We start from the raw sequence: 17801 nt of genomic DNA on the forward strand, positions 1-17801 counted from the left end.
CCCTTTGCTTCAGGTCCCCTTTAGTACTAAGGGCCCGAAGCGAATCTTGGTCCCAATCGATCTCCAAAGATTTGCAGATTCCTTTCAGTTTGTCTCTACAGCCTTTTGTCCATTTTAGCTCGCTTCTCATTATTTCATTGCGACACCAATATGCTACTTTTTGGTTTTCGGGGTTTTCCAATCTCTTCCAAAATCTAATCACAGCCATCTGGGATTGTATTTTCCAGGATTTTGTGGCTATTTCTAACCTGATGGCTTGTATCATTGAAGATTGAGGAAGAGATAAGAGTCTTTTTAGGCAATTCCCCTCTAACATGTCCCAAGATCCCTTACCGCTCAAATAAAGGATCTCAGCGCCATATAAAACTTGAGATGGAATCTTCACTCAAAAAAAGCGCTGAGCATTGTTTCCTTATTAGCCGTGCAAAGATTTCTCTCCTTCATTTTCAATGTGCACAAATAAATCACATTCTCGAATTGCACATAGTGTCTTCTTTAGTGTCCTAGTCCTACGACATTATTCATATACATTCTACCTCTTACCTTTTACAGAGTTTGCTTCATCTTTGTGAAAATCATTCAACTACACTGTGTACTACACATCGAGGTGAACTGTGACCATCATACATGGATGAAGCTACAACCATGATGCCTGCTCTTGCATATGTTGAATGTTATCGTTTTCTGAAATTTCTTTACATTTGTTTTCGTTTCTTTTCTTTTTTTCAGAAATGAGCATCATATGCGCACTTTTGGGAAGCCTTACTTTGCTAGACGCGTTGGAAGGATCCCAAACGACTGTAAGTTTACCTTATTGTCCAAGTGGGTAGTTTCCTATGTATTGTTATTATTGGGGAGAAACACCTTAAGCAGAGTCCAATCACGTGGTATGTCAAGGATGCCATATAAAAGAGATGTTTTGGCCTCTTCTAAAACATCCACGCCCACTCACTCTCTGCATAAGCATGTGGGCAAGGCAGGGTATCCACTATAGTGCATACCCCTTTGTGATTTGTCATACTTATGTAATGGCATCAGGGAGTATGTACTGCGGTGCACTGCAACGCATATCTCTATGTGCCCTTACAAAAGTATGTAAGGACACAGAAGGGTATGCACTGCACTGCATACCCCTCGGCAACCTTACATTAGTCTGTAAGGGTCCCGAGGCGTATGCCATGCTGTGCTTTAAGAGGGCTGGAAGAGCCAGTCCCTCTATGTTGAAAAACCACAGCAGATTAAACTTTATTTGCAGTGTTTTTTTCAACATAGAGTGACTGCTCAATCTTATAAAAATAAAAAGCCACTGCCGATTCATTTCGCCGGCGGCGTGGGGGTTTTATTCAATAATTCCACGTAACAGATTACCAAATTGTTCCGAATCAGCCTGCGAAAATAAATTCCAATCACTGCTATTTTCACGCCACAATATTGAGGCCAGAACTCTGAATCTACACATATATTGCAACCAAAATATTGACGACTAATGTACTAACATGGTAAAATACATGGGGAAGTGTAGGTTTACTACCCCAACTTCACATCTACTAACGTGGATGAGATGCAAATCGATATTGTGAAGTTGATATCTGTGCATATCTGTGAAAAATGGGGTCTCTAGTTGGCAATGGTTCACACCTTTGTCCAAATAGGGACTGTTGCTTCAAGTCAGGGTAAGGGGCTACACTTCTATAATAACCCCTGCTCACCCCCTTGGTAGCTGGGCACGAGCAGACAGGCTTATCTCTGAGGCAGTGTAAAGCATTTGTGAACATATACAGTAATACAGTGAAAACAATACAAATGGACAACACACCAGTTTAGAAAAAATAAGTAATCTTTACAAGACTCAACACAAGACCAAACGACAAAAATCCACAATACTGTAATAAAAAATAAGTCTTTAAAATGGTATAAAATATCTTAGTTCAAGGGAGATGGTAAATGCAACACTTTACTCACCTAAGTACCTGGGATGCGTCATGCGATGCAAATAAAATGGTTGCAGGGGAGTTGATGCGCCATTCCTTACACTCAGGGGAGTGGATGTGTCGGTTCCTTACTGCAGCGCAGGGGAGGTGATGCGTCGCTTCCTTACTGTGTGGGGAGTTGATGCATCGTTTCTTACTGCAGCCTGGTGACTGTGCGACAAGATGGCATCTCAATGCGATGTGACGATCTGGTGGATGCGACAAAATGGTGTCTTGGATGCGATGCCACAACGGGGATGCGATGCGTGCACGTCTGAAGCGCGTGCGGCAAAATCGATAAATTTTGGAGCCATGATAGACCCTGCGACACATTTCTGCGGTGATGCGATGGCGACCTCTGCGGCAGCGGCACGCTTCTCCGGTAATGCGATACACTTCGTCTGTGATGCGACAGCAAACAGCTGCGGCGGCAGCACGCTTCTTCGGTGATGCAACTGCTGCGGCAACGAGGCGCTTCTCTCATTGCGTCACGCTTCCAGCTTCGAGCGACACACAGATACTAGAGGTACACAGAACAACAGCAGGCACCTCTCTGCAGGTAGAATTCCCTGCAAGGAAATTCAGGGGGACGCTGGTTGTGAAGTCTTGGTGCCCCTGTGACTTCAGACAGGAGGCAAGCTCATTTCTGAGCCCTTGGATATCTTCCTCAAGATGATAAAGTACACAAATGTCCTTTTTCCCTTTTCTTAGAATTGAGTAACGACTGCAGGCCAACCCCAGACAGCAACCAGCACTGTGGCAGTCTCCTTCTTCAGCTTCCTTGGTTTCTCTCCTTGACAAAGGTCCGTCTTGATTCCCAGAAGTGATCTACATTTCTGGGGTTTGGGCCCCAATATTTATACTAAAAAAATCATTTGATCTCTGAAGGCAGAAAGTGTCTGTACCTGGTCAAATTCAGTTCTGTTCTCCTGGGTGCAGCTTCCTGGCAGGAGGTGGAGGCAGCATTGTTTGAGAGCAGACCTGGCTCAGGTAGCTGAAAGGAAATCTCCTCCCCCTACTCTCTGTTCTATGAGGGCTCAGGTCAGTGAAAGGAAATCTCCGCCCCCAACTCTCTATTCTATGAGGGCTCAGAGCAGTGAAAGGAACTATCCTCCCCCTACTCTCTATTCAATGCAGGTCCTATTCAGCCCAGCCCTGACCCACCGGCTGCTGGTGCCACGGCCATCTCCAGCCCCCTAGCACTCAAAATCCAGATCTGGAATACACACAGTGACAACTGGATGGTTAGGCAAGAAAATACTTACTTTCTAAAAGTGGTATTTTCAAACACAGAATGTAAAAACAACCTTCACTAAAAGATGTATTTTAACATTCTGAGTTCAGGCATACTAAACTCGAATTTCTACCTAGCCCCCTGGGTCAGTTAGGATTATAAGTTGTTATAATCAAACTGCCCATTCTGCCTATGGGAACAGGTAGCCTTTCAATAGTGAAAACGAAATTGGCTGTAATTCACTATAAGGACATTCCACACACATCAGGGCATGTGCTACCTTTTACATACAATGCACCATGCCCTTAGGCCTACCTTAGGGGTGACTAATATTTAGAAAAGAGAAGGTTTAGGGACTGGAAAGTGGGTGCACTTGCCAAGTCGACATGGCAGTCTCAGACTGCACACAAGCTCTGCAATGGCAGGCCTGAACGATATTTTACAAGCTGCTTCTGTGGGTGGCACAACCAGTGCTGCAAGCCCACCAGCAGAATTTGATTTACAGACCCTGGGCACACATGGTGCACTGTACCTGGATCTGACAAGTAAATCAAATAAGCCAATCATGGTGTCAATAATCCATTTCAACAATTTAAAATAGGGAGCACTTGCACTTTGGCACTGAATAGCAGTGGGCAAGTGCCCAGAGCATCCAGACCAGCAAAAACTTGGCAAAAACACAAGAGGCAATAGCAAAAACATGGATGGGAGACCCACACCAATGGTGCCAGGTCTAACAATGTCGTTATATAAAATGTATATTTTAGTAAAACTACAGTGTTGACTAACGAGTAATAATCCACAATGTATTTAAATCACTCTGTGCATAGTGTCATAGATGATTCTCATTTTAGAGATAAGTCAGTGGTTCTGCAAGACTTGATATGGAATGGATATATTTGACTTGCGTGCAGAGATTTCTGACCACAAGTGACCTGATTGACTATCATAATTTTGCACTCTTTCTACATATTCACCTCACCTTAGCAATTTTCACCGTCGGAGGATTACAAACGAATGTTGCTTTGCAACTTGAGATGTATTTGTTTTCAATTTGTAGGTTCATATATTTGAAGGAGTAAGTATATATCATAGAAGATGGTTACTTGATCAATTACCTCACCATTGCTCTGGGACATTTAATCTTCAATTGGAAATCCTAGGAGGACCCGGACATAGATTTTGGAAAGAAATAGAGGTTTGCAACTTAACATTTATGAATGAACATACTCATCAAGAATGCCACTTCCTACAAATCATCTATGCCTCTCTGGATTTATATTCTGTGGCTGACTACTGAATAATATTACCCTGATCTGTACATCTCGGTGTCACGTTTGCTATTGCTGTGCCAATACTTAAAAAAAACTAGCAAAACACTTTCAGCCATGGATGAACAGAACTTTGAGGTTGTTTTCAACAATTCCTATTGTCAATGCTGATAATCAGAACTCTGAACCTACTAATTTTAAGATAGCATCGATCATCTTGAAGTACCTAAATTCTGTGTTGGACAACATGCTCTCCAAGCACTCCCATAACCACTCGTTTCCACACATCCAGAAGGACAATCTATATTTCAATCCAGAATTTCATTTCTGGAAATATAAAGCTAGAATATTGGGAAAGTAGTGGCGCTGAAATACTAAGAGGAAGCAATATAACAGTACTTAATAGCAAGTACTGCTTGCAAAAAGCAAGTCCTTCTGACAAGCGGGAAATGTTACTGTACTTGCATAGCCACAGTCCTGCATTATTCTAATGACGTTTTCAAAATAATCAATAAACTGACAGCTCATTCTTGCTCCTGAGCATTGGTAAGACCTATGTGACAATCTATTACAACTTATTTGTTACAGTTAAAAGATTCACTCAGAGTTCAAGCCTGAAGCACTGGGCATATCTTTGAACTCACTAGTGCCTCCTTTAGAATATAAGCATATTAAGCTCATTTACTTTAGGGAAATCTCCTTTGCAGAAGCTTTAGACATAATAGATAATACCAGACCATCAGTGTACGAAATGTGATTATTAATTGGGGTGGGTCACTACCGAGTTTGAGGAATATTCAAAACCCTTGTGAGGGTGAACCCTTAAAATCCCTTAATTCACTTGAGCTTAAACCCCTGGTAGCTATGGCACAGATCAGACAGGTTTAACGTATGGCAATGGATGAAGTATTTATGTGGCACTAAAACAATAACAAAAGTAAAAATACAAAAAAATCTAACCAAATTAGAAATATAGAGCAAATTGTAATGAACAAAATGACACCAAAAAGCTAAAAACCCAAAAAGGGAACTAGAAATAAGATTTTTTAAAGTTTTAAGTAGGAATAGCGCCAAGAAAAGACAACGTTGACTATGTAGCAGTAAACCAATGAGCAATGGAGCTCAGGTTGGTTACAGCAACCAATCATCCTGCTCAAAGAGTTTAATGTGTGACACTGTCCTTCAAGGCCCAATCAACTGCACAAGTATGCTCCTAAAGACCTCAGGACATCAGTGGAGGTACTTAGAGTCTCATAGAGTATCAGGCAGAGGACAACAGTAGGATCCAGCCTAGGACCAGTTGCCACTAGCCCAGGAACTGCTGCTTCTACCCAGTTGGATATTTTCAGGAAATGACATTTGTAGCTTATTGTGTCCCTGTAGCTTGAACATGAGATCAGCCTTATGATCCTTGGAGTCAAATTTTTTCTCCTGTGTACAGGAATGAGCAGGCCCAATCCTTCAAGGCTCCTCTCAAATCACAAACAGCATGTCTAGTCCTTTCTGTTCTTCCTCAGGTCCAGCAGTGTTCTGATGAGAGTGTCTTGAGTTGCCACATATATGTCTGACATTAGCTAGTGTATGGGAATGACTCTTGGGTATGGACTTACCAATGAGGTAGAGGTAAAGGTACCCTGGGCCAACCTTTAATTGTAAAACAAAACCCAATCTAGTACTTAACTCTGAGAGCCTTTTCTTATCTATCTCTCTATCTGCTACACTGTCTTTCTTGGGAATTCTTATCTATCGACTGCCGGGGCCAGGGTGCCCTCTCCTTGGCTCACTCCCAGAAGTGGCAGCGTTGCTTGCAAAATCTGCCAGCAATTTCACACTGATAGGGGACTTAAACCTTACTTTTGAGGACCCTAGTAAAAGAGAGGCACTTGAGCTGATACAAGATCTCACCGCAATACAACGTATACAAAAAGTCACCGCACCCATACATATAAAAGGTCATACCTTTGACCCTGTGTTCACTAATATCTTGGAGTTGACTGTAAAGAGTCCTATTCCTCTACCATGGACCAATCATTTAATGATCCCCTTCACTCTAAAATCCCCCTCCCACTGTGAATCCAAGGAACATAGTTTGATGAAAGCCCGCCCATGGTCGGAACTTTCAGCTGAGGCATGGTCAACACAACTTATAAACTCAAAACCTACTTTTGAGGCACACATCATCTCGGCAGCTAAGATCTTTAACTGTTGGTTGGAATCCACACTGGATAAAGTTATTCCGGAAAAAAATTAATCGTAGAATGAGAAAAAATATCTCCCCATGGTATTCACCTCAGCTTTGATTGCTCAAACAAAAATGCAAACAACTAGAGATGATCTGGAGGAAAGATTTCAGTGAAAGCACCAAAAATACTTACAGAGAAGACATAAAGTGATATCAAGCGGAAATCAAAAAGGCACAGTCATTTTATTAGGAGGACAAAATTAAGGCAGCATCAAACGCACCAAAAGAAATCTTCCGGATTACCAAATCTCCCCTGGAGCCCACTTTCCGTGATACTTCTAGAAGCTCATCCAAGGGACAGTGTAATGAACTGGTAAGTTACTTTCAGGGAAAAATACAATATATTTATAAGAAGCTCCCTATATCCCTACTACCTAGTGATCTAGACACCAGCTTGACGGAAGTAGCTGGGAAACAGGAGCCTACGCTAGGAGCATGAGTGTAGCAGCAACTCCCACCCTGGAGGAATGTCTTCTTTTGGACATGGAAAATCTAGCTAAGATTTTTGTTAAAAGAAAATCTGGATCTCCCCTAGATCCCGCCCACCTCACATCTTATCTAAGACCAAAATGTGGTTCTACCAGCCATCCAGTAGGTGCTCAACATGTCCATCACCAATGGACTTGTGCCACCGGTCTGAAAGCACGCTATTGTAAAAGCATTACGAAAAGAAACCAGCCTGGACCCCGAAGCACTGAGCAACTACTGGTCCATATCCCTCCTACCTATACTTAGTATGATCTTAGAAAAACATATAAATTCCACCCTATCAGCCTTCCTAGAAACCCATGAGCTACTTCATCACTCCCAGATGGGTTTCCGTCCACAACATGGTACGGAATCTGCACTAACAGCTGTAGTTAAGGAAGCCAGGAGGATAGTGGATCAGGGAGGAGTGGCTGCCATCATCCTCCTGAAACTTAGCGCGGCCTTTGACATGGTCAACATCGACATTCTCATTGAACGGCTAAGGAGAGCCGGAGTAGCAGGAAAAGCCATTTCCTGGATTCAAATATTTCTTAATGGCAGAACTTTTCAGGTCTTCGCAGGGGAATCCACCTCCAGCCCTCTTTCTCTGAACTATGGAGTTCACCAGGGATCCTCTCTGAGTTCTACATTATTTAACGTATATATGAGGCCACTGGCTGAGGTCATCCAGCCGTATGGGATCAAAGTGCTCACCTACGCGGATGACACTCAGTTGGTGATATCTCTAAATCATCCGCGGACTGACCCTGCAGACCTGGAGCTCTGTTTGGGAAAAGTCGCCACCTGGATGCAACATTCCTGTCTCAAAATGAATGAAGAAAAAATCGATATAGTATACTTGGGCAATACTGCCAAGCTAGCCCCCACACTGCCCTGGCCATTGTACTTGAGCACCCCCCAGTCCCGAAGTCCAAGATTAAGAGCGTTGGTGTGTGGCTGGAGGACTCTCTTAAACTCGACCAGCAGGCAGTGGCAGTGACAGGGTTCTGTCACGCCATACTTAGAATGCTACAGAAGGTCCTTTCCTTATGGCCCACTGAAGCTAAGAAAATAGTGGTCCAGGCCCTCATTCTTTCGCGGCTGGACTGCTGTAACTCACTGTATTTGGAAGCCATAAAAGCCAACTCTAAGGAAGCTCCAGGTGGCACAGAATTGTGTTGCACGACTTGGCAGCACGAAGTCAGCCAGACCTAGTCTGAAAGCCTTTCACTGGCTACCAATAAAGGAAAGGATCTCCTTTAAAGCCTTATGCACTGCTCATAAGACTCTTAGGGGCACAGCCGCCTGCATCAATCAGTCTCTGATTACCACCTATCTTCCTAAGAAATCTCTTTGCTCTGAGAATTTAAATTTAGCATGCATTCCTAAAATGAATAGGCTCCCTTTCATATAACATAGCTAGACAATTGTACTCACTCTCTCTCAATCTCCGGCTTGAAACTTCCCACTCTCCTTCCGGAGGGTCTTAAAACATGGCTATTCCAGAATAGTAATTGATAGCTTTCTCTTTCAGCCTGAACAGCCCCTAGGGCTGGGTTTTCTCTGGGTAGCCATGCACTTTATAAATGCTAATTAATACTAATAATATTAACCCTACCCACTTTGGGCATTGTGAAGATGGCAAAACTCTTCATCTACACTAAAATTGGGCTCTGAGGGCTGGATGTGTGTGTGTGGAGAATGTACTGTGGTAACACTAGTGTCCTTCCATATCTTACACTAAAATCCAGTTTGGGCCACCGTCTGTACCCACATAAAACCCAGACACAGAGGTCTGGTAGGACAAAAGTAGGATTCTTCATGAACCAAACAATACATAAGAATTTTCCTGTTTTCTGCCTATCAAGTACACCCGAAGTGTTGTATGTAAATACAGGGAACCCGTCAAGCAGGTTTAATCCCTTCAGCAGGGTTTGACACTGTAGTGTCAAAAAAGTTGCCCACAGCCACCACTCTGTATATTCTGTGAGGTTCAGATGAGTAATTCTTGCCCATTTAGGCCAGCCTTTTGTTTGGTCCTGGAAGGCAGTTCACACCTAATGCTACTCACTGACCAGGACAAGTTCAGGAACTTCATGCAGTAAAGAGCTGACTTTCTAAAAGTTACCTTTCCTTAATATTAATAAAAAATCCAATTTCTCCATTCAATTGCATTTCAATAACTGTTACAAATAATTGTTGAATTTATTTTCTAGCTAGTCCAATTCCTGAGATGCAGTATTTGGATGCTAATCTGTACTATGTTTTATACATACGGTAACTAGACATGCCACAGTGAAAAAATACTTTTCAATGCTAGTCACTGTAGGACATGTTACATTTGGGCATGTACTACTTTTAATTGCCAACATACTGCCTTCAAAGCTATAAGGCTGACATAAATGTGGCTTAATAATGTTTCAAAGGTAGGTTTTGACCTGTCAAAGGGATTTATTTGAGTGGTCTAATTGTAGGTTTTACACTGCAAAACAAGAAAAGAAAAAGGCCAAGTTGGGCCTTCTTTTCCTTTCACTGCATTACACAAGTCCACAACTACCCATGTCAGCTATTGTCTCTAACTGATATTGAAACACTGCTGTGGTTGTGTCTAATAACAGCACCAACAGCAGCTGAATCAAGGCACTGTTGTGACAGTATACCCTACTCAGAAATTCGCTGTTTATTAAGATGTTTTTAAATGAAGTGTCAAACTAGTAACAGAGCATGAGCAGAAGTATCTTACCATGTTCACTCAATAGATGGGTAAACCTTTCCATTCCATTCAATCAAGAATAGAAGATGAAAAGCTGACAGTCACAAATAGTCTGGACTTTATGTTCTGTTTGTCCTGGTACCATCAGTGTCAGAGGTTCAAATGAAAGTTAAAAATTACAATCTGGGACACAGGCTTCAGTTTAGATAGCTGAAATCTCAATGAACTTTCCAAATGAAATGCATATTCAAATGGAAAGCCACATAACTGATCTGATGAATAACAATAAGTGGGCAGAAAAATCATTCCAAGATTAGACTGGGAGTTTCTGAATGGGAAGAAAATGAGAAGACCGCCAAACATTAACTCCAGGAGCAAAAAGTGAAAAACATGATTGTTACTTATCAACATTTTTCTTCATCTTGATCTCTGAACTATATAACATTTCAGAAACAGGTTGCCTTAGCTTCTGGTACTGATTCACATAATCAGTAGTTGCCAGAACCAAAAGATCAATCCGAGGAAAAGATATAAAACACTCTTTTTCCATGGTAAGTCTGTATTGGTTTTTCAACGTCTAGACATACAGTGATGAGCATGGTTTGGATTCCCGACATAGCAGTATAAAGTAGGCATTACATTTTACGCCTTGTGAGTCCACAATGTGTTCTCCTACATCTTGAGTTCCCAAATGAGTACAGACATCTATCCTAGTGTCCAGGGTATACATAGTCAGCAGACAATTGAGGTTAGAGCACCCTATTGTCTTTCTCATAAGAGCTACTGCCACATTGTGTAATAATTAGTAACAATTCGCCATTGCCCATTGACATTCGTGTCAGTTGTGTGAAACCTACCTATTGCGCCTCTCTTGGGAAGCACAGTCTCTCAATGTGTCTTAGTGTCGAGACCCAATGATTTGATAGAAAATAAGAAAGGAAGAGCTATAGTAACACCATTAATTTGTGAGAAGCGGGACCCCAATGTCTAGCCCTCAGTCATAAATGTTGTGTCACTCATCATTGAGTCAATACTTTCAGTGGCCACAGCTAACGGCACAAGAGCAAGGCAGTTGGTGAATGCAGGGCCTCTAGGTGGTCACTCATCTGTCTTTGCTGCCAGTTTGTCTACATATGTGGGCCAGGCTTCCCATTGTGTCACCGATTCTCACTGTAGTGGAAGTGAGCGCCAGGCAATTGTCTTAGCAGTTGCCCTTTAGAAATGGTCTCTAAGCCACAGAGATAATGGGGGAGGACTGTGGTTGACTTCCTTGTATTCGCAATGCAAAATGTTTACAGTATATACACCAGGTCTACAAGCTTTGTAACATATTTGTTCTTGCATGTACGGCATGTCACACTCACACAACCAGCCAACAGTGTGGGTAACTAAGCTGTAATAGACATCCCATGATGTCTGTGAGTGTCGTCATTGTGTCTTTCCAATTCAGCCCAATTTCTGGGCAGGCCCATACTATATGGTAAAAGTCTGTCTCCAGACATAGTCACAATTGGCCTTTCGGGTCCACACCTGGGAAGATGTGATGTAGAATAGTGGGAGTAAGATATGTCTGATGTAGGTAGTTGCAGTGTGTGAATTATAAACACAGGTTCTTGGAGACTCGCCGGACCTGCTCCAGTGCAAGAGACCACTGCCTGCCTGTGAGCTCTTGCTGGAGCAAGAGGGCCCATTAATCCCTCAGGGCATATAGACTAAAGTCATGGGAGTCCAGCAGAGCACTGTCAATTAATATGATTGCTCATCTCCCTACACCATGCTCCAGTAACAATTGCAATGTTCGGTATATACAACTAGGGCTCCACGGGGTACCTGCCATGGCTGTCAGGGCATTGTGTGCTAAACACTAGCTCTCCTCAATGTTGTAACACTCTCTGAGGACATAGAAGGCCATCAAGGATTTATGCTTGTACAGGTTACTTATCCTGAGCATGCTTGCCTCCATCCACTGTCTTATATTGTGTCAGTCAGCCACCTTGCAAATGCAGGGAATACTCATAGTGGCAGGCTGGGTGCGTACTCCAGGGGGCTGCTCCTGGGCTGTACATACATGTGACAATAGTATTTGGCCACCTTGGCAAGTTGTCCAATGTGTGGGGTGTCTCTGTGGGAGTCCATAAGTCATTCCAATATCCCCTGCCTTTACATAACTTGTAAAACAGACAACTGTTCTGGATTAAGTGTGCCTGATAACAATTGCATGGTCTACTGTAGTTGTGCCACCGAATAGTACAGCTCATAGTTAGGGGGCCCCATTCCCCCCCTCTATTGGTGCAATGCAGGTTCTTCCCTATGGCCCATATCAAATCAGAAAGAAATGTATTTAAGTCTTGAAGAAATCGCCGGGGAAGGGGGAGTTGAAGCACTGAGAAATAGCAGAGTAACCTAGGTAGGAGCAACATTTTTGCTATTGCAAATCTAACTCCCAGAGTGGTAGTGACTTCCAGAATGTCATGACTGATACATGCTGGCCATCACCACCCCCAAGTTTCCCTATACTAAGTTCTCATCTGAGTGATAGACATTGACCCCAAGTGACTCTGAATGTGCCGTACTGCCACGTTAAGCCCATGTGGTAGAACACTTCACACTCTAGAATTCTTTGGAGAAGTAAGAGGTAGGATTTGGCCCAATTCAATTTCAAGCCAAAGGCAGTTTTGAACTTGTTTATTGCTTCCATCACTCAAGTAGGTCTCAACGTACATCTCTAAGATACACTGGGGTGTGAACTGCATATAATAATATTGCTTCTCATGGGTCTCCACTCAGGATCCCCCACTGTGAACTCTGCAGCGGAAACAAGCCTGCAAAGGGTTCTTGCACCTCATAACCATATTCAGTGACAGTGGACAACCGTGCCTGGTGCCCCTGCATACCCAAATGGTCGAGAAGGTTTTCCTACCTGTGCGTACCCAGGCAACTATATTAGCATATAGGAGGTCCCAGGCCCATTGTGTGAGTAGCACTCCATATAGATAGGGTCAACCCAGAATATAAAAGGCTTTGTGTATGTCTAAGCAAAGTTCTAAAGGGCAGAGGCAAAGTTGGGGATATTCCTCAGTGAAATAAAAGGGACGCCTCAGGTTGAGAATTGTGTTCTTCCCTAGAAATCATTTTGGTCTTGGTGTACAAGAGCAGCAGGCAAGCCATATGTGTCATGCTCTCTCTCTCTCTCTTTAACTTGTTTAGTTATGTATTCTTTATAATCCAGTTTTCTTAGCCTATCCACTAAGGACTTATGATCTGCTCTAAGAGCAGGGAGCTAGATCAAATGCACTATACTTTCTCTGTCACTCACCTCTGCCTCGTGTATAGCATACTCTTTTACAAGTTTGCTTTGCAGTGTGAGCTTCACACATACTCAGTCTTGAGGCATTATCCCTGCATGACCACCTTAACAGCATCCCACTCCATCGCTGTTTCATCATTTTCCTAAAATAATTGGGTTACGTATGTGTCTACAGTCCTATGGAATGCGTCATCATATAGGGCCCATATGTGTAACCGCCAAGTAGGTATGGGTCTTTGCCGTCTGCCCCAAACATGTCAGGGTTGCAAAGAGAAGGTTAATTCTAGTGTGCAAAATGCGGAATAATGAGTATTCTATCATGAGGTGATGCATGGAGCGCCACATGTACTTCTGGCAGTTGTGTCCTAGCTATTCTATGAAGATGTATGCCATGTAGCAGAGATATAGATCTCTCCAAACTACTGTAGTTCACATAGTTAAAGTATATGCAACATATAGACGGAGCTTTTAGAACATGTATCATCGCGGGGGCTACCATGTCTAGGAATTGTGATTGACCAACGTTGAGGGCACACAGCACCATTATTGAGTTTGATGCACCATTAAGTCTCCCCTCAACCTACATATAGCACCCTATGGATTCTGCCATTTTTCCTGCCTTTACTAAAGGCATTGCTGGTACCACCCACAGAAGCATCCCCATTGCATATGCCAAATAGGAGGTGTGAACAATCTTTCTTCTCCAACAGAGATTGAGGTTGAGAGTTCCATGGCCATCATGTGGGTTTCTTGTAGGTATGCTAAGTGGATCTATGTGCATCGCAGATAAGAGTACACTTTGTGGCGGCATCTAGGTGTGGTCATATCCCCTACATTCCAGGTCATAATGTCATATGTCGGATGTCAAATGTTCTGACTTGATTGTGATTGGCATGTTGTCTTCCCGCACCTTTCAAATCAGCAAGGACCCCAATTTCACAGGGTATCCCTGACCTCCTTTTGATCGATATTGTATTGTGGTCTGGTCTCACAAAAAAGAAGGCAATAATATAAATCTCAAATCCCATCCCCAAGCCAAGACAGCAACAAGCTCTAGACTAAATATAAACTTTACAATGTAACAAGAGTAAAAATGTCCTTCAGACTCAGTGGATTGGCATATCCATGTGTGGTAAAGATATTTGACCATCAACACCCATAATACAGCTGCAATTGAACCCCTCTCCCATACAAAAACATAGCCCTGGTATACAGATTGGAAAAAGGATATAGTACCTCAGTTCACATCACTTGGTCTGCTGTCATGGGAGTAAGAGCATGGCTTGACCTAGGTTGAGGTGGCATTTCTTCCGGAGAAAAGGCAACACCCTCTCTAGGGAAACCATTGCATGGTCAAGTGAACCCATGGGCTGGCAATGTCTAAACTACAGTTCAGCTAGCACCTGTGCATTCTCCTTCACCTCTTCTTCTTCTGTATGCCTGACATTGGATTTCCATGCTGCCACTGTCTGGGCCTCTGGTGTTGCCGGTCATTAAGCAATAGCGAATTATGCATTGATGCAGTGACCCCCTTCAATACCAGCCACTTCCAGAAATACATGTGTTCAGAGTCTATGATGGTTGATTTGGCTAGGATCATGAGTCAATATTGTAGACCTAGTTGGCAAAGTTTCCATTTAAACGCTATGAACAAGCCCTGCTGGCTTTGCAAATTTGCTGTGTAGTCTGGGCAGGTGTTCACTGGACTGTTATTCACTTGCCAGGGGCCTTTCATGCAGTCAACTTGTAAAATATGTTTGCAATCTTAATAATTAATGAGCTGTACCACCACTTGTCTAGGCAAAGTCCCTGAGTGGCAGCCCTGCTGTGGACTCTATTGGCCCGTTCAACTGAGAAGAAGGTTGATCTATTTCCTCCCAGCACAGTGTTGAACAACCAATCTTCAAGAAACAAGTCCATATTAAGGCCCTCCTCTCCCTTCAGGAGACCCACCACACAAATGTTGTTGCAAAGTTATTGACCTTTTACATCGTCTTGCCTGGTGCGTATCAAAGTCACTTCAGCTTAAAGGGCCTTTAGTTGCAACTGCATATCTACAATTGATGGCTGCGTGCCTGCCAAGGCAGATCCATTAGATATCAATCTGTCCCTCAGTCAGCTCTGAACAGGCCCATTTTAATCATCAGGGTGACCAATGTGGATTCCAATGCAGTCTTGACATGGTTGATGGCCTGTAAGAGTTCATTGAATCTTTGGCAATGTAGTATTGCCCCAGAAGTGTACACTTACCTTACTGTGGGTAGGAACTGTCTCATAGTTGCGGGGACAGGCAGTAAAAAGGCAAACCTCAGCACTGTGGGGGGCTGAAACTTCCCACAAAGGCTCAGTATGGTGTAATCCTATACCCCAGTGGTAAATATCCTTCACCACTGCTACTGTCCCACCTCAGTTGTTCGTGTTAAGGCAGAGAAGGAAGCTATCCCAGATGTGGCACCATAGGACCCGTCCAATCAGGGAGTGTTTTGAGGGAGATCATGGGGTCCCACAACCATGGTTCACCCTAGGCTGCAGTCCCGCCATGCGTTCCTCTGGTGTACCATGGCAGCTCTGCAGTCTCTCACCTCTGGCCCTGCAGTGCTGTTGGGAAGGGGTAGTCACCTAAGGGTAGAGTGGCAGCTTGCCTTAGGCATTAGACCTGTCCTCTCAATCCACCGTCAGAGCTCCACTGCCCTCAGCCCCTTTCTCAGCCCAACCAGCTCCTGCTGTCATCTGGAGGGCCCCCACTTGGTCGGAGAGTGAGTAGTCATTTTTATTTGTACAAGATTAATTAAAATCTTTACAAAACAATAAAAGCATAGCTAAAAATTGTTAAAAGTTCATTATGCGCAGTTCCTCAGTATTACAAATTTGATTAATATCAGTGTCTTAGTTGTCCATAAAATGTTTAACAGCCTTCAAGTGCTCTTGTTTCTTTTTTCAACTGATTAAAAAAACTTTACGACCCAACAATTTAATTTTGTATTAGCGGGGTTAAAACACAATTTGACAGCCTGCCTGCATGTCCGGACGCCGTGTGAGTTGAAGGAGGGTCTTAATAAGTTGTGCCTCAATTCTTTTAATTTAGGACAAATACATATCACATGGACAATGTTTTCCTTGTCAGCTTTACACAGACGGCACTGCTGCGAGAAGTTTTGTCTTACCCACAATGGCAAATGTGGGATTACCGGAATTGCGCCATATTTAAATTCATTCCAATGTTAAAATATACTTGCGGTTGCATTCTTCCATAGTCACCAAGCGTGATCCAACCGTGCCCTCTTTTTGCTAATGAGTCCTTATCCTCAATAGAGGAGATGATGCGTGCTGATTTTTTCTCAACTTTTCTAAAAGACAAGAGGTCTGTTGGGGTGTCCCAAAGGTCGTAGAGACCCAGGACTTGAAGTGAGTCAAGTAGGTAATCTCTAGCTGAGGGTTTACGATGTCGGAGCAGCTCTTCCCATACGTTGTAGTTTAGAGAATAGAGAGACAGAGGCTTTTATCAAGTTCCCCTGGCAGGTCCGCAAGAAAGAGGTTGAATAAAATTGGTGCTAGTACGCAACCCTGTTTTAACCCTTTTGTTGTTGGAATGGTTTTAGATAGGTGTGTGCCCGCTCCTAGTTTAACTTTAATCCAGGTGTTTGAGTGGAGTAAGATCAGCACGGCTAGGAGATGTTAGGGTATTCCCCAGTCGTCCAACTTCTGCCAGAATTTGTTGCGATCCACGTGGTCGCATGCAGCAGTGTAATCAATAAAGCAGAGAAAAAGGGGATTTTTAATCTCTTTTGCTGCTTCCATCCGCAGGGTCAGTGCCATGATGTTGGTTGTGGCCCCTTGACCCCTGCAGAACCCTGTTTGATTGATCGGAATTATTGAGTTTTCAGATGCCCATAGCGTCAGGTCCTCCAGTATGGTTCCTGCAAAATACTTAGCCTCCACATCTATGAGGGCAATAAGCCGATAATTATTTGAATGTTTCTTATTGCCATGTTTGAAGATTGGACTGATTATTGACCCGCACCATGATTCAGGTAAAGTCTGAGTGTCCTTTACGTTGTTGAATATCGGTGTTAGCGCTATGCTCCCGAATTCCGTGTCCGATTTGTACAGCATCGGTGGAATGCCGTTTGGCCCGGAGGCTACTGTCGGTCTTCCCCTGGCTATTTGCCTTTTGACGTCGGCTGGCATGTTGGCCAAATGTCCAGACCTGATTTGGCAAGAAGAACTAGAGTCGGGCATTGGTTTTTCCGTTCGAGGCGGTAGCGTGACTCCATTTGTGTGGATTTCTTGGGTCGTGGCCGTTATGCATGGATTGTCTGTTATTTCCCTCAAGCTCCTTTGCAGAACTTTATTGTCATTGCTTCTTCACAGCTGACCTCAATGTTGAAGTGCTTAAGTAGGTATTTTGTCCATACTTCCTCCGTTATGTTTGAGTTTAGGCTGAGTTGGCCTGGATTCTTTATTCTTTTAATCATTTGCCAGAACCTTGAGCTGTTTTTCGGTTTTACTTCATAAAAAAGTTTCGCCCATAGCTCATCATTTTTTGTTTTTGTTTTTCCCATTTCATCCGTTTTAACAGTTTTTTCGCTCTCCGTG

The 17801-nt window shown here is 43.2% G+C and overlaps 1 protein-coding gene across 1 annotated transcript in view; it reads left to right on the forward strand.

Moving 5' to 3' along the window:
- The first annotated feature begins 731 nt into the window (after positions 1-731).
- LOC147727229 (annexin A1-like) overlaps positions 732-17801 on the forward strand; it is a 489945-nt gene continuing 472875 nt past the window's right edge. The window contains exon 1 of the mRNA XM_086963595.1: positions 732-800. Within this exon, the coding sequence (XP_086819721.1) occupies positions 732-800 (69 nt within the window). The remainder of the gene's footprint in view (positions 801-17801) is intronic.

Source organism: Lissotriton vulgaris, chromosome 3_1, assembly GCF_964263255.1.
Source record: "Lissotriton vulgaris chromosome 3_1, aLisVul1.2, whole genome shotgun sequence".
NCBI lineage: Eukaryota > Metazoa > Chordata > Amphibia > Caudata > Salamandridae > Lissotriton > Lissotriton vulgaris.